The sequence below is a fragment of the Sceloporus occidentalis genome, unplaced genomic scaffold (genome assembly GCF_023333645.1).
Source record: "Sceloporus occidentalis isolate IW3139 unplaced genomic scaffold, rSceOcc1.0.p SCAF_13, whole genome shotgun sequence".
NCBI lineage: Eukaryota > Metazoa > Chordata > Lepidosauria > Squamata > Phrynosomatidae > Sceloporus > Sceloporus occidentalis.
Genome location: NW_028316993.1, coordinates 11,170,831 through 11,195,374, shown reverse-complemented (window position 1 = coordinate 11,195,374; position 24,544 = coordinate 11,170,831). Strand labels below are relative to the sequence as shown.

Below are 24,544 nucleotides of genomic sequence, written 5' to 3'. Positions count from 1 at the left end.
CTTCTAACATGTTGGGAAACACCTAGTAACTCTACACAGCATCCTCAACTATGAATACATTGCAGAAGGGTCCTCAACCCCCAGCCATTCAAACCACAGTCTCTTCTCACCATTGGATGGGTCATTGCATGCACCCAGGACAATAATGGCATCTTCCGTCCCCATCGTCCACTTGCTCTCAGCATCCAGCAAAACCTCAGCCTCATTATGGGATCTTTAGAACCTTATTCAGTGTTATACCCACAGTAAAAAGAAAGAAAGAGTTGCACAAACAGGCCTGGCCTAAAAGAAAGTGAGTGTATATGTCTGTGTTTTGCACAAGTCAAGGAGATTGCAAGGCTATTGCAACATTAAAGGTGGTGGTGATAGTGGAGAAGTTCCTACATGGCAGAATGGGGTTGGATTGGACAGTCCTTGTGGTCTTTTCCAGCTCTAGGATTCTATGATTCTAAGTAGTCATAAAAGAAGAACCAGGGTCCCCCCCCCACCCCCCAAAGGGCTCTAAGAACAGTTTCAAGAAACTAGTTTTGGTTCCTGAATTGGCTGAAGCATGTTTGCAATCAAAGGCCAAAATGATGACGATGATGGTGATGATGCACAAAACCAGGACTTACTTCAGGCCAGTGCTAGTCAAAAGGACTTTGCCACCAACAAAAGCATGACTTTTAACTGTTGCAAAACTGGATTCTCAGGGTGTATTTTACACTGCTTTTAGGAGTTTTTAAACATTATTGTAACAGTTTGGATACAGTTTGATAAATGTACCACTTGAAACCAGTTACTTTAGGTGTCAATTTGTTTCCTCCCAGGACTATCTCACTGGGCCTGTGGTGCAAGGAGTAGCAGGTTTTTGCCTTGTTGTTTGCTAGAGAAAGTGGTTTCAGGAAGAGGAGGAAGATGACACAGTCCAGTGCTGGCTTGTGTCTGTTTAAAAAAGACCTGCCTACCTGCCTTCCTGGTTGATGGAGGAATGCAAAGAGACTCTGGAGGGAATGTGTGAGAAAGAAAAATGTACAAAAGTGAGAAGAGATTTCCAATTTGCTTTCCTGCTCTTGTACCGAACTGGCTGTCCTCTTCTGCCTCGTCCTTTCTGTTCTTTGGTTTAAATACATTCAAGAGACCTACGGTTTCGGCTTTTTACAATCACTTTGATATTGGGAACTACTCAATGGGCATTATTTTGTAAGCTGCTTGTTATGGAGTCTCCTTTGCAGCAGCAGCGGTCGGTCTCATGTCCGCAGGGATGGTGCGTCCATTCCTATGGACTTTGACAGACCTCTTCAAGATGATGCTGGAAACTGCTTTGGGGGGAGCGGTCAGTGCCCTGGACATCTCCTGCCACAGCAACCTCTCTGCCTGTGATAAGGGAAGCCCCTCTGTGCCCCTGCCTGCAAATCCCATTACGCCCTTAAAAACCACCCCTTTAACTAGCAACTAATTAGTGATAAATGCAATGAAATAAACCCTCACCTTCCCTACATCGACAACAACAGGTTAGTTGCCAAATCATCAATATTAAGAAATCATTACCCTTTTAAAAACCCTAACTTTCCAAGCTCTGATAACGGAAGGATTTCACAGCTGGATTTGAAAAAGTTAAAGTTGGCTGACTGCAAAACAACACACACAAAAGGGTTCTCCTCTGGTTGCTGTCAACCACATCTAGCATCTGAAACCCAGGACCTCCTCTTCGTTCTGGGTTTCTTCTTGCTGGGAAACGAGGCAGCCACCAAGACCTGGAAAGGGTCTCCATGGGAGGACCAAGACGGAGCTCCACTTCTTCTACTCTTCTACATCTGGACATGTCCGCTCTCCTCCTGGAAGGCTTGGGGTCCTGCTGGTGTGACATGTGCGTACGTCACATGAGTTTTCATGTGCATCTGTTTTCTTTTAGACAGGGAGCAATTCACACCTAACCTGGTTCTTTTATGGACGAAACATTGCTGCGATGGGAAAAGGGACAGCATGAAGATGCACATCTCCACACTCCTGGTCCAGGATCTCAGCCTAGATTTGAGTATTTCCGATGAAAGACTGGGTTTGACTTGGAATACGGATCGACGGCAGACATTTTGGAACCAGAATATGGCTGGGAACTTGTTTGGCCACGTGCGTCATTGGCAAAGGCTTGGCTCAGACTGAAGCTGTGAGTGAGGCACATTGAGGATCTGGCATTCGTGTTCCAGGATGCTTCTGAATGATGCTTTAGGTTAATGGCACAGTCAAACAACTGCTCTTTTTTTTTTGCAGTGTTTTGCTGAAGATCCAGGCATCATCTATTTGTAACCCTTCCATCTTGTCTACCATCTCCCACCTCGGGGGGCGCGGATTCAATTGAGGAGGAGAATACAGAAAGAGGTAAGAATATGTGAAAATATTTGGGGAGAAAATGATCAAAATTAGGGGTGTAATTCTTCACAAGTTCCTTCAAGGAACGATTCATTTCAGCAACAATTTTGTTCCTGTTGTGAGAAAGTCTTTGAAAACGACACAATTTTCAAGGGCGGTTCGCAATTCAAGGCTTATTCTGCACAAAATTCGTACATGACTGTTTTATGCAGAAAACAGCATTTTCTGTGCAGGAAACAGCCTTTTGTGCATGGAAAAGAATATTTCAATTGCTGTGCATAAAATTCAGTTCTCTGCCACAGAAAATGCAGTACTTTGTACAAAACAACCATCTGCAAACTGTATGCTGGATTAGTTCCATCGGTTTAGTATTCCACTGGAAAAAAAACGCTCTAGTCAAAAACATGTTCCTTGAGTACCAGAGACCTCTGACAAGAAGAATTCAGGATCAATGAGAATCTTTGTGGTTCAGGATTCATTCTGGAAAAGATTCACACACTGCAGAAAATAGCACTTTTAGTGCAGAAATATTATTTTCTGCACAGAAAATAATAGGTGCAAAAAAAAAGGTTTTGTGAATTGTGCACAGAAAAAATCCCGAGTTGTGAATAAATCTTTGGAAATTGAAGTTTTTGAAGACTTAGGCTTCATCCACACTGGAGAAATAACCCGGTTTGTCACTGCTTTAACTCTTTCTGGCTCAAGGCTATGGAATTCTGGGAGTTGGAGTATGTTGTGGAGTCCAACTCCCAGGGCACTTAAAGTGGTGCCAAACTGGGTTATTTTTCCAGTGTGGACGCAGCCTCTCTTGCATCAGGAAGAAAACTGCAAAAATCTTTCAACGCTGCCTTTGGGAGTGAAACCCCTTGCCCCATGTTCCTTCAAATGGCAGGCAATGGCAGTCTTTGGTCAATGGGGGGAATAACTCTAGAAGAAAAGAAAAAAGACAACTAAGGGGCCATTCAGCTGTGTTTTTCCAATTGCAATGCAATGACTCAAGCTACAGTCCTGGGCCAATTTACCTGGGAGTAACCCCCGCCACCCCAAAGACAGACAGACTTATCCTTTGAGTACCTGGGCATACGTTTGCACTTCCTAGTGCCAAAGACATACTCTGAGATTGACTCAAAATTCAGTCCTAACACAGTCCAGCTGTCACTACTGGCCTCGGGGAGCCTTTTGGTCCCGTTGTGTGGAATGTCAACCTGTTGCCATATGAAATCCTGAATTTTATCCTCTTCCCAAGACGCTCCTCTGCCAATGTGTCAATGAAGTTGTCATGTTCTCCTTGCAGGCTTTGCCATTGTTTCCTTTGATATTCTCTCTCCCTTAAGGTCTAGGGCCTTGCAACATCTGCGTAAGCTACCAGGAGGCAATGGGCAGACGCAAACAAAGAGTAGCAGTTTTAAGGAGATGGCTCTGTCTCCCAAGGAGCAAGTAGAGGAGGTACTGACTTCTTCATGGGCTCCTCCTCGCGCATCCCTTCCATGCCTCTCTCTGCTCCTCGATGGGCAACCCATCTATTCAGCTGTGCATTTAAAGGGAGCAGGACTTCCACGGCATCTCCTCCTTTTCCCATCCATCCCACTGGAAGGGAGATGCCAGACAACCGGACAAGGTGGGCAACCTCGTGAGACCTTCCTGGAGGAGCTTCCAGAGACATGAGAGTTCAGGACAGCACTGAGGTAACAGGTCGTGGTTTTGCTCCTTCCAGAGAAGGCAGTGGCTTTGACAACGGATCCTCTTCTGACCCTCCCTCCCCAACCCACCGCCCCAAGTCCACGTCCGGTGGGAGCCATAAGAGCTCAGACCGAATGTCCTTTTGTTTATTGCCATACTTTTAAAGGAAGCCTCGGATTCAGGCCTTGACGAGTCGTCTCCCAGCCACATCGGTCTGTTCTCCCCTCCCAACATGTTCGGTTTCTTCCAGTAGTTTGATATGTAAACATCAAGACTTTGGGATGTCTTTTAGGTGAGGAGGAGGAGGAGGAGAATTGTAAGCCCAAAGGCTTACTGTGTTGCTTCAACCTTGACTTTAAAACCAGGCAGGTGAGGGTACATAATCCCAAACTGGAGACGACATGACCCTGACTCCCAAGTTCTTGTCACATGATGACCGAAGTTGCATCCAAGGCCATATTTCTAAAAAGGAAACCCCAAGCTGGGCTCTTTCTCTCCTTCCGGGATATGGATGTGCCTTGGCTTCATCTTCTTCGTCTTCCTCTCCCACCCATATCCCGCTAGCCCCCTCCCCAGTTGGCACCCTACATTCTGTTATGGGAACACGGGGGTCAGTCCCGTGTTACAGGTCATGTTGTCCTTGCCAGGGAGTCTCCGGTCATTGAAGGTGTGCATGTTGATCACAGCGTCCGTCTTCACCATGACCGGGGGCTGGGGCTTGTGTTTCACGCGCCGGTGGCAGGTGAGTGACAGCCGGATCTCGTCCGCCATGGCACTGCAGAAGGAGCGCTGGAAGGGAGAAGGAAGAGGAAAGAGGGAAATGTTCATTATTGGCTATGGACATCCTTGGGTTGTACTGATCTCAGAGCTAAGGGGGGAAGGTGACCAGAAGATACCTGTCCAGGTGACCAGAAGATACATGTCCTTATGCATCTGTTGAAATGCCAGGGTGCCCAGAAAGCCCTATGGAGAGGTCAGTGTGCCTCAAAGACACTGATTTATGAAAAATAACCAGAATGGATAGTGGAAGATTCTCAATCTCATGATTGCTCCACCACCAGCACAACAAAGCATTGCTCAAGGTGCTTGTTTAGACTTTCAGGGTCTAAAGAGAACTGGATCTGGTTATAACTTACATGGGAGATCACAAAGAGAGAGCTCTGGGGATCTCCAGGAAGGTCAGGAAAAGGTTTCTGCTTGCAAACCTGGAGAGCTGCTTCTGCCAATCAAAGTCAAAGGAACTGGGCTAGAAGGACACTCATGGGTCTCTCTCAGTACAAGGGCATCTTCCTATGTGGCTATTTATTTAACTTTGCATGCACAGCCATTCCATAGAGCTTATTCAGTGTCACTGTCAATGTAATTCAGATGGAGCTATGCCCCATAGCCCAGGTTGCCCAAGGAGGATCTCCTGGCATCCATGGAGTTGGGAGGAGACATGGTTAACTGGGGAGACTCAGGCATACTTAGGCTGGAGGTGAGGAGATAATATACCATCTAATTAATATCTGAAGGTTTGATGTTCCACTGAAGATGGAAAAGCATTTTCCACTTTTGCAAAGGATAGGGCCCAAACCACTGGACTCAAATTGCAAGACATGAGAGTCCAACTAAACCTTAGGAAGAACATCCTGACAGTAGGAGCTGTCAGAAAATGGGACCAACTATCATGGAAGTTAATGTGACAAGCCTTTTGCTGGAAATTGGGTGGACCTCTCTCAGGGAAGCACTAGTGATGGGATTCCTGCACCAGCAGAAGGTTAGACCCTTCTGATTTTATGATTCCGACTGTTGATTCCTGAGACATGAAACATGCATGGCATGGATAAACAGGACCGTATCTAACCTGGAGAAGAGAAGGCTGAAGGGCTGATATGACAAAGCCATTTGAGTACCCAGACTGTTGGGGGCAAATTAGCTTACTTGCTAATTAGCTTACTTGCTGTTCACCGCTATGATCTTTGGAATAGCGGTATATAAATAAAACAAATTATTATTTTTAACATCTAAAAGGCCACCAAGTAGCAGATGGAGCCAGCTTGTCTTCTGCTGCTCCAAAGACCAGGACCCAAACCAAATGGCCAGAAAGGAGATTCCACTTAAATACTAGGAATAAGAGGAGCCATTTGACAATGGAACAGGCTACCTTGGAAATCTCTTCCACTGGAAACGCATTAGATGAGTTCTTTACCAATGGAGTAGCCTTCCATGACTGTATGACCATACCTGCTCACGCTCTGCAGTTTTGCGCAGCTTGTAGATGAACTCCACCGTGGCCACAAAGATGGAGAGGACCAGGCCAGCCGCCAGGACAATGAAGAGCCCGCCGATGTTCTGGATCCCAAGGGCACTGGCTTCTTTGTTCTCCTCCTCAGGGCAGCCATTGCTCCTCCACCATTTGTCCTTCATGGCATGAAGCTTGGCCTCTTCCTGGAGCTGGAGGATGGCGATGGTGATCTTGTCTCGGTAGGGAGAACCTGTGGGTAGGAGAGGCCGAAAAAGAAGGCAAAGACGTCAAGCATGGGACCTGGTGCTGTGTGTTTGTGTGTACCTGTGCCTTCAAGCTGCCTGTCAAGTCATGAATTTCCTAAGGCAAGGAATACTCAGAGGTGGTTTTGCCAGTTCTTATCTCTGAAGTATCACCTAGAGCACCTGGTGGTCTCCCATCCAAGTGCTAACCAAGGCTGACAGTGCACAGGGTCAGGATTTTTTTTTTATTCCCCACATTACTATTAGTCAATGTTGGCTCCCAAATCTAGCTACACTTATGTTCAGAAGGTTTGTTTCTGACAAATAACGTAAAACGTAACTTCCTAATCTGGTTGGAATTCAGGAAGTTACCTTTTACATTGTCAGAATGAATGAGATATATGTTTAATGGAGGTAGTGTTAGGTTTGTGTTAATTTGGTGGATGTATGACTTTTATGGCCATATATGTATATGTAATGTAATATGTATGTTTATGTTTGATGTAACAAGATCAGGTCTCTTGGAAACAGTAACCAGCCTAAACTGACTTCCTCCTTAATGTCTTTGATTTACTAGAAAAAGGGCTTTTCCTTGGGTACTAATTTTATCTTCCACCTTTTTAATGGGCATGTTTTATACAGCTTTGCTTCTAGTAGGGACAGCTTAATAGCAATTTATTTATTTGCGTATTTATTTGGACATCCCTTGCCCATTCCCCAAAACTGGGACACGAGGAATCTTACAAATTGAAATGAATGCAACATAGTTTAAAAACATACAAAAGAGCAACACTAAATGGAATTAAATTATTAACAATAATAAAACAGCTTAAAATGTAGGCTTTAAAGTGATAAAACGCAGCTAAAAGCAACAAAATTAAAACAGTACGGCACCCTCTTGGAAACCTCTTCTCACAACATCCTTCATTTTAAGGATAAAGTTTTTGTACACTTTCATCTACAGGTGTTTTTACCTCGTGTTTCTTTTTATCTTCTAAACTGCTTTGAGTCCCATTTTTAGGGAACAGGCAAGGTGTAAGTAAAACTACACAACACAATACAACCTTGGTGTTGGGTGTCTCCTTGTATCACAACAGCAGGTCAAGAGCCCTCCAGTAATTCCAGATACCTGCAGTCTCTTTACAGACATTACAAAGGGGTTGTTTTGGGGCTTTTGGTTCATCTTAACTAGAGTAGACCCATTGAATCAATCAAATGGTGAGCCATTTTGTAGGCAAACCCCACTGATTAAATGGAGCTACTGTATTGGAACTAAGAATAGGATCCAGACCTTGATTTTAAAAGCCAATACATTTGTCCCTCCACATTTGCTAGGATTAGGGGCACAAGATCCCCATGAATATGGGAAAACCACAAATAACAAAAACACTATGTTTTTAGCTGAAAGGACACCTCTCTAGGAATCTCTAGGCCCTCCAGGGCAACTCTGTGGCCAACATTCAACAGGCAGTGACCATAGAGTTGCGCTGCAGGAGCTACAAATGCCTAGTAGAAGTGTCCTCTCTAGATATCTCTAGGTCTTTCAGTGCAACTTTTAAAGTTGACCATAGAGTTGCATTGGAGGACGACCTAGATATTCCTAGAGAGAACATATTGATCAAATCCGTGAATAATCAAATCCGCAAATATCAAAGCCGCAAATATGGAGGGATGAGTGTATGCCACTTACATTTCTGGGACCCAAGCAGAGGACAGAACATTGTCTTTAGAGCCTCCATGCCACTGCTGGATATCAATGGCTTACGGAGATGCCTTTATCTCCTCCTGCTGCCTCAGTCACCCACCATTGTGTCCTCCTGCCCTCCCCAAGGTCTCCTGCTGGTCCTCACCCATTGGCGTCCCAATCCCATAGCCTTTGGTGTCGATGAGCCCTCCGATCTGGGTCAGGTTGCAGTTCCTTTGGGTGATGTACTCAATGGTGGTGGACTCCATCAGCAGCGCATAGTCGGAGGTCAAGGTGCGCTGTATCCCTTCCTCGTTGTTCTTCACCAGAGCCGAGGACTTGCTGCTCATGAAGGCCCACATCTTCTCAAAGGTGGAGATTTTGGACTTCTGGAAGGACAGGCCCATGGGAAAAGCAAAGAAAGAGAGGAGGAAAATGACTGAAGAATCAATGAGGCTGAGAACCTCTCCTTCTTTCTCCATCTCTAGTCTGCCTGAAAGTACCAGAGTTGCTCATAGAATCATAGAGTTGGAAGAGACCACAAGGGCCATGCAGTCCAACCCCATTCTGCCATGCAGGAACTCTCAATCAAAGCATCCCCATTCACAGATGGCCAGCCAGCCTCTGTTTAAAGACCTCTAAGGAAGGAGACTCCACTACACTCCGAGGAAGGAGTGTGTTCCACTGTTGAACAGCTCTTACTCTCATGAAATTCCTCCTAATATTGAGGTGGAATCTCTTTTACTACAATTTGCATCTATTGCTCCATTGTGTCCTATTCTCTGGAGCAGCAGAAAACAAGCTTGCTCCCTCCTCAATGTGATATCCCTTCAAGTATTTAAACAGAGCTATCACATCGCCTCTTAACCTTCTCTTCTCCAGGCTAAACATCCCCAGCTCCCTCAGTTGTTCCTCATAGGACATAGTTTCCAGACCCTTCACCATTTTAGTCGCCCTCCTTTGGACACATGACTCCAGTTTCTCAACATCCTTTTTGAATTGTGGTGCCCAGAACTGGACACAATATTCCAGGTAGGGCCTGACCAAAGCAGAATAGAGTGGCACTATCCTTGATCTAGACACTATAATTCTATTGATGCAGCCTAAAATTCTCCTTCAATCGGAAACATTTATTGCCGGCACAAGAAGGACTGTTTCCCCATGAGTGCCAAGGGCACAAGATGGGTTCACCAAAGATCAACATCTGGCCAACCTCCTGTGCAGACAGTCCTGGTTTTTCACTTGTCCCTGGGCTTATTACCAACTACCTCCATGCCACTTGCTCAAGAAGACAAGATGACCAGACTGAGGCTTTTGTACTTTGGAAATGTCATGAGAAGATATGACAATAATGTTTGGGAAGATAGGAGGCATTAGAAAAAGAGGAAGGCTGCATGACAGATAGATGGAAACCATGGCTGATCTGGGTCTGCAAGACCTGAGGGGGATATTGATGCCGAAGATGGCTCTTGGAGGGTTGTCACTCAAATACGTCAAAGCTGACTTGACACCAAATAACAACAGCAAATCTCAACTTGACAAGTCTGGTGATGCTCATCAAGTGTGTGAACCTGTTCACCCTAATGGACAAACATTTCCAATTATAGCATTGATGTTCAAATAGAAGAACAAATATTCATTTTTATGCAGCAGCCTCAAGGTAAATGTCTACAAAATTAATTATTGAATGTTTTAATAAGTAATAATATTCTTAATGATTCTCCTGAGCATATGTTTCTATGGGATTTATTTATCCCTCCTACTAAAAATAATGGTGAAAGCTGAATGAGACAGTGAGGAGATCAATGCTGGACGGAGGAAAAACGGCCAAGAGCACCATTTCACAACCCTCGTGCGACATCTTGTCGCACCATGGAGCTGAGAGGACAGCCCTGGTGACCCCACAATGGCCATATCTCTTGCAAAAGGATGGCCAGCGTGGCCAAAGTGTGTATAGCCAGGAGATATGCATGCACCCCTTTCCTCAAATGGGTTTTGGGGGAGCAGAATTGGAAGTTTCTGGGGGAGGGAGAGTGCCACATCTGTATGCTTCTTACGGTGATTTGGGAATTGTCTGCCAAAAAGTGTTTTTTCAGTGAAGTCGAAGGCTTTCACGGCCGGCATCCATAGATTTTTGTGGGTTTTTCGGGCTCTGTGGCCATGTTCTAGAAGAGTTTATTCCTGACATTTCACCAGCATCTGTGGCTGGCATCTTCAGAGAATGCATTCTCTGAAGATGCCAACCACAGATGCAGGCAAAACATTAGAAATAAACTCTTCCAGAACATGGCCACAGAGCCCGAAAAACTCACAAAAATCTATGTTTCTTGAGTGTTGAGAAATCCAGGAATGATCAGGATCTTCACAACTGAGGACTCTCTACTCAAAATTTCCATGTGGCTCTTTTGCACAGAAAGCGGCATATGCCTGCAGTATTTTCTGTGCAGAGAAGTATTATTTTTTGCAAAGAAAATGCTGCTTTCTGTGCCAAAATACCCCATGCAATTTTTGCACACTGTAAATAGCCTTCAAAAACTGTACAGTTTCTCACAGTAAGAAGAAAACCATGGAAGACACATAAGAAAATCTTAAGCTACACCTCCTTTACTCTGTCCCATCTTGATGCTGAATGTCCAAGCTTTGAACATCTAAATATTGGTATATATGTGTGTATATGTATGTATATCATGAACGCATGATGTTTCCATTGTCATAAAAAGTCATTTATGGTCCAATGGAAAAAAAGCATCTCCAATTAGGGCTAGGCTTTGATTACATGCAAATTAAACTCCCACTTTCTTATTGCCACAACACTTCGGAGCGGGGATCTTCCCTTTCTTTTTTCCCTTTCTTTAATAACCATATTAGTTGTCAAATGTCCACTGTAATTGCTTGCCATTAAAAGCTAACAGTCAATAATACAGCAGGCAATTAACAGCATCAGCTTTTGAAGTTAATCAGGTATCTGTCATGTATTGATTTAAGTGCCAAGCGGCGATTTTTTAAAAAAGAAAATCAAACAGAAGATTTATTGAGAGGCTGCACCCTTTGTTACATAAGGATTGGATGTTATAAACATACTCTGGGGTTGGTTTTTTCTTTCTCTCCTTTTTTGCAAGTGAATAGCAGTATAAATGGGTTGTTTTGTTCAAATTAATAGAAGCGTCTTGCAATAAGCAGCCGTTTCATAGGCAGCCCATCTGCTAATTTTGGCATCCATTCCCCCTTTGGTGGCAAATAGACCCTAGGCACAGGTTGCCAGGAAACCCTGCTGCAAGTGTAAAATTCTTTCCTTTGCAAAAACGCCACCCCTTGCATTGAGAAGCCTAACAACCTTCAAGCAAAAGCATCGTATCACGGAGCCAGAAACGCACAGGTTGTCGGCAGAAATCTGGCCAAAAAGACACTCTGCCCGACAGGGAATCTCTAGTGTTGGCCCTAAACTAGTCACTTCCTACGCCGTGTCTTTTTCGGGGCAGAGGAGGATGTCCTGGTTATCCACAGCAGCTAAAAAGACAAAATGCCTGGAGGAATCTAGGCCAGCAATTTGTTGGTCAGCAAAGTGGTCCAAGGAGTAGGACCCACCATAGAGAAATCCCTGTCTCTGGTGCTGGACCATCTAACCAGCCTGGATGGGCCACTGAAAAGAATCTGTATGGTTTCTTATGGGCTCTGGTAGCCCTTCAGCTCACCTGGATCCAATGTGCTAAGGTCAAAACCAAGGGCATAATTAAGCTTTGCCTGCACTGGCCAGGATTCCTCATGAGCAGCCCAGAGTATCCTGGCCCCATACCTGCCCCCATTACCTCTCCCTCCATTTCCATAGGGAGGTGGCTGTCTGCAGGGTTATCCCAGAGGTCCACCCAGTGCCTATGTGGCCACCATGGGTCACTCACTTCTGAGGTCAGAACAAGGCATGACCACACTTCATGCTGACCTCAGAGTGAGTGACCTGTAGTGGACATCCCAAGCAGCCCAGCAGAATACCCAAGCGGACAGATTTCCAAGGACATGGACATGGAAATGGTGGGTTCTGGTTCTTTCTGGAAGATCTGGAGCAACAGGAGATTTTTTAATACTTTGTGTTAATGTTGCTCTTCCTTGGTTCTGGTATGGAACATGATGGTGGTCATCTGGACTGTCCGCACCGGAACCAGGGCTTGGGACATGCATGATCCAAACAGGATGATGCCAGAATGAGGGGGGAAGAAGACAAGACCATAGTCAGGTTTTGGGACCCCTTCCACACACCCTGGGCCCAGGTAAATTGTCCTGGCGTCCCCCTCTCCCATTGTCTCTGGGAATAATACACCAAAATTAAGGAATAAATGAAGGAAGTAATTTCATTTAGGAAGTAAAAGGAGGAGGAGGATTGGACGCCATCCTCATCATCCTCATCATCATCATCATCATCAAACAACCAGACATCACACACAGATACTAATTTAATTCAAATAAATGTTTTCTCTTCCCTAGCCATGAAGGAAGGGAAGATGGATCGATTGCCCGAAGACAACGCAACACACCCAACCATCAAGAAACCCAGGAAACCAAAACAACAGTAAGCGATCATGAATAAAAGATAGATAGTTTTTCCCACTGAAGGAGCGAGCCTGAAAAACGCCTGAAGATACTTGAGAAGGATAAAGGAAAGGTTTTTGATGAACAAAGGAGAAGAGAAAGGAATGGGACTCGAAGGTAAGACCACCTCCTCCACCCAAGGCCACAACCCAATACTGAAAGTTTAATACACTTCTCTCTTGCTATAGAACAATTTAATGACTGAAAGGAAGAGGAACTTTCTCTCTCTCTCTCTCTCTCTCTCTCTCTCTGTGTGTGTGTGTGTGTGTGTGTGTACAATACAGAATTTCGCCACAAAATAAATGATAGGAGAGCCTCTGGTAAGATGTGTCCTTGTATTAGAAGGTGCACTTTTCGTTCAACCCCACTTCCATCTCCTCCTTCAATATGGATCCATTCGCAGTAATGAAACTGACAAGATGCTAATCCCCTTGAAGATGATCCCAAAGCCCACATGAAATATTGCCCAGGGTCCAGCCTCATTTCAGTTCTCTTTCGAGGGAAGCCAACCCAGGAAGCACCGGAACCAGCCCAAAAAGGATGAATCTGGCTTTGCTTTTTGTCCAAATCCAGAGCATAACCCTCCTTCACAGATTATGGAAAGCACTTGAATGCATGTTCCACATCTCTTTGCACCAACTGTGAAGCCAAAATGCAGTGGCCATCATGTTCTGGGATGTGTGTTTTAGGGACCATCTATCACAACCTACACTCATTTCCAGTTTGTTTCTGAATTCAGTTTAAGGTATTGGTCCAATCCTTTACCAGGAAAGAATAGACAGCTAAAGTACTCCTGGTAGATGGCCAGCCAAAACTCTGCTTAAAAGCCTTCCGAAAGGGAAGGCCCATTAAACTCTGTGGAAGCCCATAGTCCACTCTCAAACAGCTCTTGATGGTCCAAATGGTTCTTCCCAGTGTTTAGGTTGGATCTATTTTCTTGCATTGGGTCATACCCTACCTTTTGGAGGAGCAGAAAATAGGCTTGCTTCATCTCTTGCACCAGTGCTTCTCAGGATATCATATATAGAGGTGTGGGTGGGATATTCCTCCTCCAATGTGCCAATGAACCACCATTAAATTTGTGCGCAAGCGATACAGTTGTTTTTTCTTCCATGTAAAATGGTCCAGGGCCAGGAGCCAATGGCACAGGAGCCAGAATGGTGCAGGGACCACCATTACTTGGCATTGGACTATTCTCTATGGCATCCCTCAATATATTTAAAGATGGCTCTCACCATCCTTCTCTTTTTCCAGGATAAACCACCTCCAGCTCCCAAAAGCTGCTCCCCATAAGGCTTCATTTCCAAACTGCTGACCATCTTGGCCACCTTCCTCTGGACATTTTGTCTATGTCCTTCTTTAAAAAATGCTGCCCAGAACCAGACAAAATTTGGGGTTGGTGGGCAGGGGGAAAAGGATGGGGTGCAAAGATATCCAACAGTCTTGGGCTGCATCCACACTGGAGAAATAACCTAGTTTGGCACCGCTTTTCAGCATCCTGGCTCAAGGCTATGGGATTATGGGAGTTAGAGTATGTTGTGGGGTCCAGAGCAGAGTGCCCTGGCTCAAGGCTATGTGCTCTGCTCTGGGCCCACAACAAACTCCAACTCCCAGAATTCCATAGCCTTGAGCCAGGATGCTGAAAAGTGGTGCCAAACCAGGTTATTTCTCCAGTGTGGCTGCAGCCCTGCTTTTAATTTTAAATAATTTCTGACTTCCCAGGGAAGATTGCGCTTGTTCCCTTTGACTCGCAATCTGTCTCCCCGCTATTGCGCCGTATGGAAAGAAAGTGAAGCAGCCCTTCCTCGGTTTGTTGCACAGCCCATTTTCAAAAATACGTGAAAAGGGGGTGCGTATGTTGGTTGTCTCCCCTCTTGCTTAACATTCATTCCTCAAATTTAATTGGCAAAGATGGATCTGGTTTTTGAAAGAGGGGATAATCCCTTGGCAAGGCACAGCCTACACACTCCCACACACAAAGACACACACAACATACACACACAATCACAGGCTTCCTCTCTTAATACCCACATTCGCCCAGAAAGACATTTTTAAAGCCTTTCTAAGTCTCTTAATTAATTTCCGAATCTTAAACAGCATTGTGTAAAGAGAAGGAAATTTTTAAAAAGGAGAGAGGAATATAGTATCTTCTATTATTATTATTATTATTATTATTATTATTATTATTATTATTATTATTATCAACCAGCTGCCTCAATTAATTTAAGTTATTTTCAGATTGTGGGAATTAGCATAAGCCCTTTTCATGGGATGGTTTGGTCGGGAAAGAATAGGGTTGGCAAGGTCCACTGATGATGACAATGATGACAATGTTGATGATGGTTATGATGATGATTATTATTACGTCGTCGTCGTCGTCATCATCATCATCATCATCCCACCTTTTTCACACTTTGGGACTTAAGCCAGCTTTGTTGTTGTTGTGTGCCTCCATGTTGTTTCTGATTTATGGCAACCCTAAGACAAACTTATCATGGGGTTTTCTTGGCAAGATTTCTTCATTGCCATTGCCATCCTCTGAGGCTGAGAAAGTGTGACTTGCCCAAACTCAATGGGTTTTTATGCTCAAGCAGAGAACTGAACCCTGGTCTTCTGACTACAGATTTAAAAAACAGTTTAAAAGTCACAAAATATAAAACTTAAAAAGTGATTAAACTATTTAAAAAAATTAAAACCGGTTTTAAAAAATTGCTGGAATTTTATATCACCATTTAGTTATGTAACTTTATGCACATTTAGATAAGTAGCAGATAGGCTATGCAACCCTGTTAGTGAATTGTGAAGATGGGCATTGGGACACCAGCAAGAATGCCCAATGAACATTAGGACCAATGCACATTAGTTGCGATGTGCACTGGTGTGTGATGTGCATCAATACGCAATGCATACCAGTGTGCGATGTGCACCACCGCACAATGTGCACTGGTATGCAATGCACATTGGTATCAGATGCATATTGGTGCATGATGTGCAATGCACACTGGCACACAATGTGCATTGGCCACTTTGCCCACTCTGCTGTATAGTAACGTAACAACAGCCCTCTACTGGATACAGATCTTACAAAACTGACCCAGCAGAAATAAGTCCACTTAAGTCCTCCACAGGATTCTGGCCATCCACCAGAACAACAACAAAACCTGCGCCTCTTGCACATCTAAAAGAGAGTCGACAGTGACACGCTCCAGCTGCCCCACAATTGTTCCCTTGGCACAGCTCTGCCCATATCCTTCCCCAAACATTTCTGGACAGACAAAGAAGAGATGGGAGACCGTCTGCCACTTCCAAGGAAAGGGAAAGGAAGGAGGGGCACAGCCATCTCTGAGCTCCTAGGCTTCCCCTCCAAGGTCTTGCCATGATTAATGCTCCTTCACCCACCAAAGACTTCTTTCCAGTTCTGCCCAGAGACTGGGATCGAAAAAGCTGCATAATCTCACCTTGAAGAAGGTCATGGTGGCCCCGTCCTTCACGGCACCGTACTCAATTTTGGTTTGCTTGGCCAAGTCATCGGCCGAGTCGATGGGGGACTCCATCCTCTCGACGGTCAAGAAGGCGGCCAGGTTCGCCGTGTAGGAAGAGATGATGATGAGGGTGAAAAACCACCAGATCCCTCCAATGATGCGAGTGGAAAGCGCCTTTGGCATCAGCTCAGAACCTGGAGAAGAAAATCAAGAGGAGGAAGAAAAAGAGGAGGAGAGGGAAAGAATGTGAATTGCTTGCACTTTAAGACTAAAGAGCCAGATCTTGCTCATGGCTGGACTATAAAAACTCCTGCAGACAATGCGAAGCCATTTTTAAAGCATGGAAATTAGCCATTAGGCAGCGGCGCATGGGGAAAACATGTGCAATTCCTTTCTTCGACTCGGCGGTGCACCTGGAAATCCCACCCGGTTCCCGCTGACCTTGGGCACAGACAGCAATTTATGGGGAACTTTCAAGCCGCAGTAATTAACTAAGCGGCTTTTATGCGATTTAAATAGCAAGCCGTTTGTGAACCTTTACGAGTGTTTTGTTCTACCGTTTAAAATTAAAAGGGGCACTTCTTTTATACAGATTGTTTTTCAAAAAGGGCTCACTCTAGGGAAATTCTTCAAATACACAAGCGTGTGTGTGCGTGTGCAGTGTGCGTTTTAAGTACCCAGTCGCACGGAAGAGAAACGACCAAGGCTCCAAATAGCAGCTGGAGAGAAGAAAATATCATTTCAGCAAAAGGTGTTGCAGGTCTACAATGACTTTGAGCCAAAAGGATGGAAGGTCATTAAGGACCAATTGGATTTTTAAAATAAAAAATTACTGGTGCTGAATTAAAAATACAGGAGGAGGTGCATCTGGGAGCTACTCTCAGCTAAGGAAATATTTCATCCTTGGTGGAAAAGTTATCTTTTGACACATTGGGCCACCCCATGAAAGAAATGACTGGCTACTATGAGAAGAGGTGGGTCGGTTGGACCATTTCCATTTAAAAAAACACTAGCATTTTGCACAGAAAACAACGCATCTTCTGCAAAATGAGCATCTTCTGAGCAGAACTGCTTTTGCACCAAAGAACAGGTTTTCTGGGTTTTTTTTCAAATTGTTTTTTCATTAAAAATGGGTTTTAAAAAATCATAGAAAAATGCACAAAAACCTCTTGTAATCCTACTCCCAGCAGAAGGTGCATTTTTCATGCAGAATAAGTCCTGACCTGCAAATCATCTCACTTTCCTAGAAATCTCCTCATCTGGATTTTCTGACACTGGGGAACCCCATTTTCCAAACCTTTTTGGGATGTTTTCAGAGACATGCCTCTGGCGACACAGAAAAGAAAGCTCCTCTCACGGACTTGGAAATCTTGGTCATGTCCCCAGAGTTACTAGTTTCCCAAATTCCAGGAATGCCAACTACTAAACCACTCCTAGGTTCCACCTGGAGCCTTTTTGGGCCTAATATACTCTCTCCTTGGGGTGGCTGGTGTATCTGCTGCTATGAAAGCTATGAATCCATTGCCATTTTATGGCTGGTCCAGGTTGCAAGGAACCATTCGGGAACTGGGCCACACTCATTCCCAACAGAGGTAGCATCCATACAATCTGGAGTAGTTTCAGGTCAGGAATGCCAAATAGACCCATAGTTGTGGGGATGGGGATTCCTTTCTTGGCTTCATGACTGCTCATCCCACAGCTGCCTGCGAGGAATGGGAACTATCCTGGTCCTGAATCTCCATCAGGAAGAACAGGGTCCAGCTGCCATACTACCTGGAGCATCAGAGGGAAGAGCAGCTTTAAAACACAGCATGCATGTGTGGCGCATGCAGATTTATTTTTTTTGGACCAAAAACAGCAACCCCTGCACAGAACGCAGAAAACACTGTTCTCTGTGGGAAAATGAGCCGCGCACAATTTTTATATGCAAAATACAGAACTGCAAAGATCTTCGTCGATCCAGGATATTCCCCTCATCACAGTTCCCTAACTCTCGGAAACCCACTATTCCTCCAGGGATTGAAATATCTGCAAACACTTTCTTCTTTTGTGAAGTCGAAGGCATCCATATATTTTTTTGTGGGGTTTTCAAGCTACATGGCCACATAGCCCAGAAATCCCACAAAAAACTTCCTTCCATCCCTCCAGCGATAGGCCCTCCATCTGTTTCTGCTGCCTCTCAAGAGCCTTCTGCCCCAAATCTTGCCATGAAGGGACCCTGAACAACCCAGAAAGCAAAAGCAAATCTCTGGGTTGCTACAGAATTACCAGGGGAGGCTGCATCCACACTGGAGAAATAACCTGGTTTGGTACCGCTTTAACTCTATTGGCTCAAGTCTATGGAATTATGGGGTTCAGAGTTTGTGTGTGGGATCCCACAACATACTCTGACTCTCAGAATTCCATAGCCTTGAGCCAGGATGCTGAAAAGTGGTGCCAAACCAGGCTATTTCACCAGTGTGGATGCAGCTTGAGTTGCAAGCAAGGCAATCAGCTTCCACTCCCGATGCTCCCAGCGCTGTACATAAAGCTGTCAGAGAGGAAAGAAGAGAGGGAAGGAGGAAGATAGAGAATGAAAGAGAGAAGGAAAGAGAGAGAGATCAGGCACGGCACCTAAAAGGCCTCTGCAGCAGAGGAGAGACAAAAGCCGCTCTCAACAAGCACTCCTGTAATTGTTAGGAGACAAACTCCGCCGTTTCAAAACCAATGTCTTTGCTTGTCAAGGTGTGATGACAGAAACTCCTTTCCACTTGCTCAGCCGCCTCTCGACAAGGAGGGAAGGAGGCACAACATCATTTTTTCTTGCTCCAAAGATTGGCGGTTGCTTTTTTTAAAACTATGTTTATCTTACACCTGTCAAGAAGGGAGAGACATGCGCCATGCATGCGCAGGTACATACCAAACCAAAGTGGGACGCGAAGGCGGTGGGTCTTTTTTGCTTCCAGAGAAGGTGAAATGGATTACTATGCCTAAAGGAAGGGGATCGTACCTTGCTGCATCAGGGATCCCATCCCAAACCAGAAACTATTGAGGAGGGTGAAGTTGTTCTCCACGACGTCGGACCCTGGGTTGCAAGGATGGGCATCATACCATTCATAAGGGCTGAACCTGGAAAAATGATGGAGGAGCAACTCAGTAAACCAGATGAGAATCTTAACATGTGGGATGAAGGTGAGAAAGGGGCACAAATCCTACATTGTGATTGTATAGAATAAATCTACATTCATGTACTTACATGACAGTTGGGCTACACTATCCTTCTGCTGGATATGGCCATTGTACAACCGATGGTCTACCTCAGCAGTGTCCAAACTCTGGCCCTCCAGGTGTTTTGGACTTCAGCTCCCAGAAGCTTCAGCCACCTTGGCCAATGGTTTGGGATTCTGGGAGCTGAAGTCCAAAACACCTGGAGGGCCAAAGTTTGGATATCGCTAGTCTACCTGCTTCTTGTCCCCTTGCACAATGGGGAAATCATGCACAAGGGGTGCCTTTGCAGTCCCAGGGATTAAGTGGGACATCGGAGGCACTGACCAATAGCCACATAACATCTACAAATGTACCACTGCATGCCTTGAAACCACTTAGTTTGTCCCATCTAGAGTAAGTGCATTGCACCAGTGTGCCTGCTTCTCCTCCCCTTATCCAGTCTCCAAAGAGGGGTCCAAAGTGACCCTTGTCTTTGGTGTCCACTCCAGCTTTCTCTATCCCCGGCTGGAATCCTGTTTGTTGCATGTCAAAAGTTCCCTTGCGCTTGTAGTTGTCCTTTTTTTGGCCCTTGCGCAGTGAAACGTCATCAGCTTATGGCTGTGTAAGAAGAGTTCCACAAAGCTCACTGTTTCACATGGTCCTCTTGCTAGACTCAAATGAAGTAGACCCATTCAGCAAACTGAATTTTCCTATATACTGACTCACCACTGAGTGAATGAATCACCTCTCACTGGGACCAACCCACAGCATCACAGCCCTGCTGTTTCCTATTCTTGGATAGCGCATGCCTACTTGTCAGTGCCATCGTGTCCTACTGATGTTCACCAGGATTGCAGAAGCAGCCTCAATGCATTATTCTCAAGGGGTCTTGCAACCACTTGGAGGAGGACTCTTTAGGAAGGTGCACAAGGGGCTAGTAAATCTGCACAAGGGGCTAGCAAATGCCTTCCTCCTGGGCAGTCCAGGGGCCTCAAAAGAAAAATGCATGGGTGCAATCTTGTTGAAAGAACTTCTCATTTTGGTTCCTTCTTTCTCCTTCTACTGTTCCAAAACTCTCTTCCCAGGACAGAGAGGAAGGGAGGGATAGAGAGAAAGAGAGAAAGAAAGAGAAGCACTGAGTGAGGCTTTCAAGTTTGTGGAAGGAAAGAAAAGGCAGGCAAGAGGTCATCTCAAGGGAGCGAAGAGAGGCCCCTTCCTCCAGCACTGCTTCGGTTTCCAAAGGTCCTGCATTTTGCAAGATGACTAAATTAAATTAAATGCAGCATAATTAGTGTAATTGCTTTGGAACCAAACAAATTAATTATCCTCCCTGCTTCTCCCTCCAGAAATCCCCATAGCTTTCTAACAGCCCTGTCTTTTCCATGCCACAGCCAGCCTCCAAGTGAAACTAAGACTGTGGAATAAAAAATGTTTTAATAAATGGAGGAGGAAGGGGAGGTAGCTTTGATATATTTTATCATTTCCAGTCATTCTGTCTCATCATATTATCAGCTATCACTGCTTTTTGTCAGCTATCACTGTTGTGAATGTATTTCATTGTTTGCGTCGTTGCATGATTATTTTTTAATTGCTGATTTTATTGGCTCTCTTTCAACTATACACTGCTTGGATATGGTTCCTGTTGTTTTAATAAATGAAAAGTTTTTTTAAAGTGTCCAAATTCAATGCTTTCCACTTAAGTAGAGCAGACACCAGGCTCTTTCATTACAAAAAGGGAAGGGAGCAGGTTGGTTTTGTCCAGAGAAAACAGAGGGAAAGTTTTTGACGAAATGGATGCCAAGGGACTGAGTTGAGCCACGCATCCAACTCCCAGAACTGCTCAAATGCAAAACTTCAGGCCTGTGCATGTCTCTCTGTGTATATGTGTGTGTATATATATTAAACCCTAGGATGTGGTCCTGAGCAGCCTGCAATTAAACCTCATCCCCAACTCCATTGCCTTGGCTGCAGCTACAAAGCCGTGGAAGGCAAAAGGGCCCACCTGGAAGACTTCATTCACTGCCTCTAACCTGGATGACATTTGGTGGAATCAGCAGCCGCGACATCCACCAGCTTCAAAGCCTTAATAGAAACTCTGATGGATCAAACAAAAACCCCATTTCTGGTCTCCAAACAGCCACGGGGCTGGTTTGAAACATCAGACAGTGACCTATGAGGGAGCTGAGAGAGGCCATTACATGGCAGGGAAGAGAGACTTGGGCATGTTTCAAGGGGAATTTGCACCTTTGAATTAAGCTGTGCCCATTTTGGCAACATTTCCCTCTCGAGATAAAATCCTGGAGCCTGGTGAAGGGTCAGGATCGATGGGGGGAATGCTCCTGTTAGATCTGGATCATTTCCCATTCCTGGAGCCCTTCATGTGTCCGCTTTCCCCCAACACAACCTTTGTACAACCTTCATTAGGCAGAAGGTCAGGTGTTGTTGAGAAGGAGAACAGGTTGTGCATGAAAGGAAGGAAAAAAGATCATTTTTTTGCAGGAAAGGCTCCCATTATGGGACTGTTAATTGGAAAGAGGCCCAGGGGAAAATAATCCTTTGTGAGTCCTCAAGCTCCGGGTGCAGAGAGGATTGGAAAAAAAAATATCCATGACTTATAGGTTATTTGGTTTGTCAATTTGTACAAATAGCATTCTCAAAAAAAAAAAAAAAAGAAAAGAAAAGAAAAAGGTAATATCCACGAGAATGAATGGAAAGACTAGGGGTGAAATTAAATAAAAGGATGAAAAGGATGGATTAGATCTCTTTGTAAACAGAGGCTGCAATTCAGTCATTGTCCCTGAGCAATATCCTTCCTGCAGCTTGGCCTCTCCTTGTCTTCCCAGAGACAGACAGAGGAGGCGCTACTGATGCTGTAAAACTGAATGCAATCTCACCTCCATCTCTGCTAAAAGGGTTTCAAAGATGCTGTATCGCTTCCAAATAAAACGGGAAGCGGGAGGCTCTGAATGCTGCCTTCGGAGCCTTGAAGGCAGAAGTAACACAAGCACATGCAGAGGAATCACGCTGGTGCCTTCTTCCCCGACAGAAGAAGTCAGGCATTTTGGTCTGATGCAGAACATCCTGATTCAGTTCAAGGTTGCGGATGAATGCAGGATCTTGGATAGTTAATATTTCTTTTGAATGCGTATGTGTGTGTTTATGCACTTTTTGTAACCCGCCTTGATCCTTTTGGAAAGGCAGGATAAAATAAAATCTATTATTCTTATTCTTTCTTATTGTTGACCATGGTCCAGTTGGGACGGTCTCTTGCATTTGGGCCTCTCTTCTAGGATGAGGCCTCTGTTCCTTGGATGCTGGGCTGGCTTTGCTCAAAGTTGGTTGACGTGTTTCTTAAACTTTCCTCCTTTGAAAGTCTCCATTCAGCCACTCCAGATGTGTTGGGACTAGTAAACAAACAGCAAGCCTGCTCCCTGCAGAGCCCATTTGGAGAAGGGCATTAGGCGAAATGAGGGTATTAGGCACTAAGCTCAGGTAATCGCCTCCGAATGCCGCAGGGGCCCTAGGGAACCAGGCAAAGGGACGCCGCAAGCGGAGCATCATTGGGAGGCTAATGGGGGGTCAGGCTATTGCTGCTATTCTGCTCCGTTGCTCTCTTCTTTTCCAGTCTGAACCAGCGGTTGCAAAAACAGCCTGGAAGCTGAACCCCAGTGGCCTGGCAGACCAGCCTAAGAATTATTTGTTATTAACCCAGCTCAGCAGCAAGGAGGTAGGGAGAGATTAAGCCATTTAGTGCTTTAGCGTTTAGCAGGCTGCTTAATGCTCCAGCGGCAATGTCCCCTCTGCCTCTCTCTTCCCCCTCAACAGCCCTACAATCGGCCCCAGTCTGCAATAGCCAACCCTGCTGCAAAGTATCTGACCCCCTTTTTGCTTATTTTGTTCTTTCACACAAGAATGAGCCATTTCAAAAGATTTCTCACCCACTGGGAGAGATTATGAAAGTTTATGTCAATTTTTTCCCCTGATGATTCCTTGCACTCTGCGTGTGTTCGTGGAATCAGTTTGTCTCTGCCAAAAAGTACCCTCTTTGCATGTGCAAAAGGGCAGAAAAAACCAATCCTGAATTTCTGCACCAATAGCAAGAGATCCATACACACCGAAAACGGTATATGACCTAAATCTATTCTATTGCTCCTGACTAGAATAGATTCACTCTGAATCTGAAGCCACCTGCATCCGTGGCAGCTAGTAGCACACTTTTTATTTCAGAGCAATGGTCTCTCCCTGAGATTCCTCCTCTTGTTCTGAAGCTCAGAAAAGAAAGTCCAAAGATCTAGGAAGCCAGGGATAGAACAGACAGCTTTGGAGAAGTAGAATAGGCAGCCAAGCCAGACTCTATTGCTTCTGTGAATGAGTGTGTTTGGATATCCAATGGCTCTTTTATGCCACTCTGGCCAGCTGCCCATTTGTTGTTATTGCGTGCCTTCAAGTAATTTCCAAATTATGATGACCATAAGGCAAACCTATCATAGGGGTTTCTTGGCAAGATTTGTTCAGAGGTGGTTTGCCATTGCCTTCCTCTGAGGCTGAGAGATATGACTTGCCCAAGGTTTCCCAGTGGGTTTCCATGGCCAAGTGGGGATTTGAACCCTGATCTCCAGAGTTGAAGGCCAACTCTCAAACTATACACTACCAAAAAGGAAACTCCAAGCATCCAAGGCCTTGGAATAAGTGTCAGGTAGAGCTGGTCCTGACAAGAAACCCTCCTCCCCAGAGAACCAAGGCTGAGATGAGGGCAGAGAAGAAGGGGGTGGAAGGCGCTTAGGCTGAGCCTGGCCCTGGAGGGTCTCCTTACCTGGCAATGACAAAGAGGACACAGCTAACCCCCAAGTAAGCGAGGAGGATGTACATCCAGATATCCGGCGAGAGAGGGTTCAGGAAGGAGAAGACGCTGGGGTTGGTCCCGTTGGCCTTTCGGTAGAGGATGCTGATTCCCAGAGTCATGAACGGCTTGGAGAAGTCAATGGCTTTCTCCCGAACATGGGTGATGGTCAGTGGAGCCACGGCCAGGTCAGCTTTCTGTGGAAGAAGCGAGGCAGGAATAAGGGAAGGCGGAGGAAAGAAAATCTGAGAGAGAGACTGTTAGAAGGAAAGA

General features: G+C 45.1%; 1 protein-coding gene across 1 annotated transcript in view; it reads right to left on the bottom strand.

Annotated features, from left to right (window-relative positions):
* Nucleotides 1-4,329: 4,329 nt before the first annotated feature.
* Nucleotides 4,330-24,544, bottom strand: part of GRIK3 (glutamate ionotropic receptor kainate type subunit 3) — a 137,271-nt gene continuing 117,056 nt past the window's right edge. The window contains exons 11-16 of the mRNA XM_089479203.1: nucleotides 24,245-24,468; nucleotides 19,235-19,353; nucleotides 16,222-16,439; nucleotides 8,349-8,571; nucleotides 6,256-6,506; nucleotides 4,330-4,818 (exon numbers count right to left, since the gene is read on the bottom strand). Of these exons, the coding sequence (XP_089335329.1) occupies nucleotides 4,624-4,818; nucleotides 6,256-6,506; nucleotides 8,349-8,571; nucleotides 16,222-16,439; nucleotides 19,235-19,353; nucleotides 24,245-24,468 (1,230 nt within the window). The 3' untranslated portion in view covers nucleotides 4,330-4,623. The remainder of the gene's footprint in view (nucleotides 4,819-6,255; nucleotides 6,507-8,348; nucleotides 8,572-16,221; nucleotides 16,440-19,234; nucleotides 19,354-24,244; nucleotides 24,469-24,544) is intronic.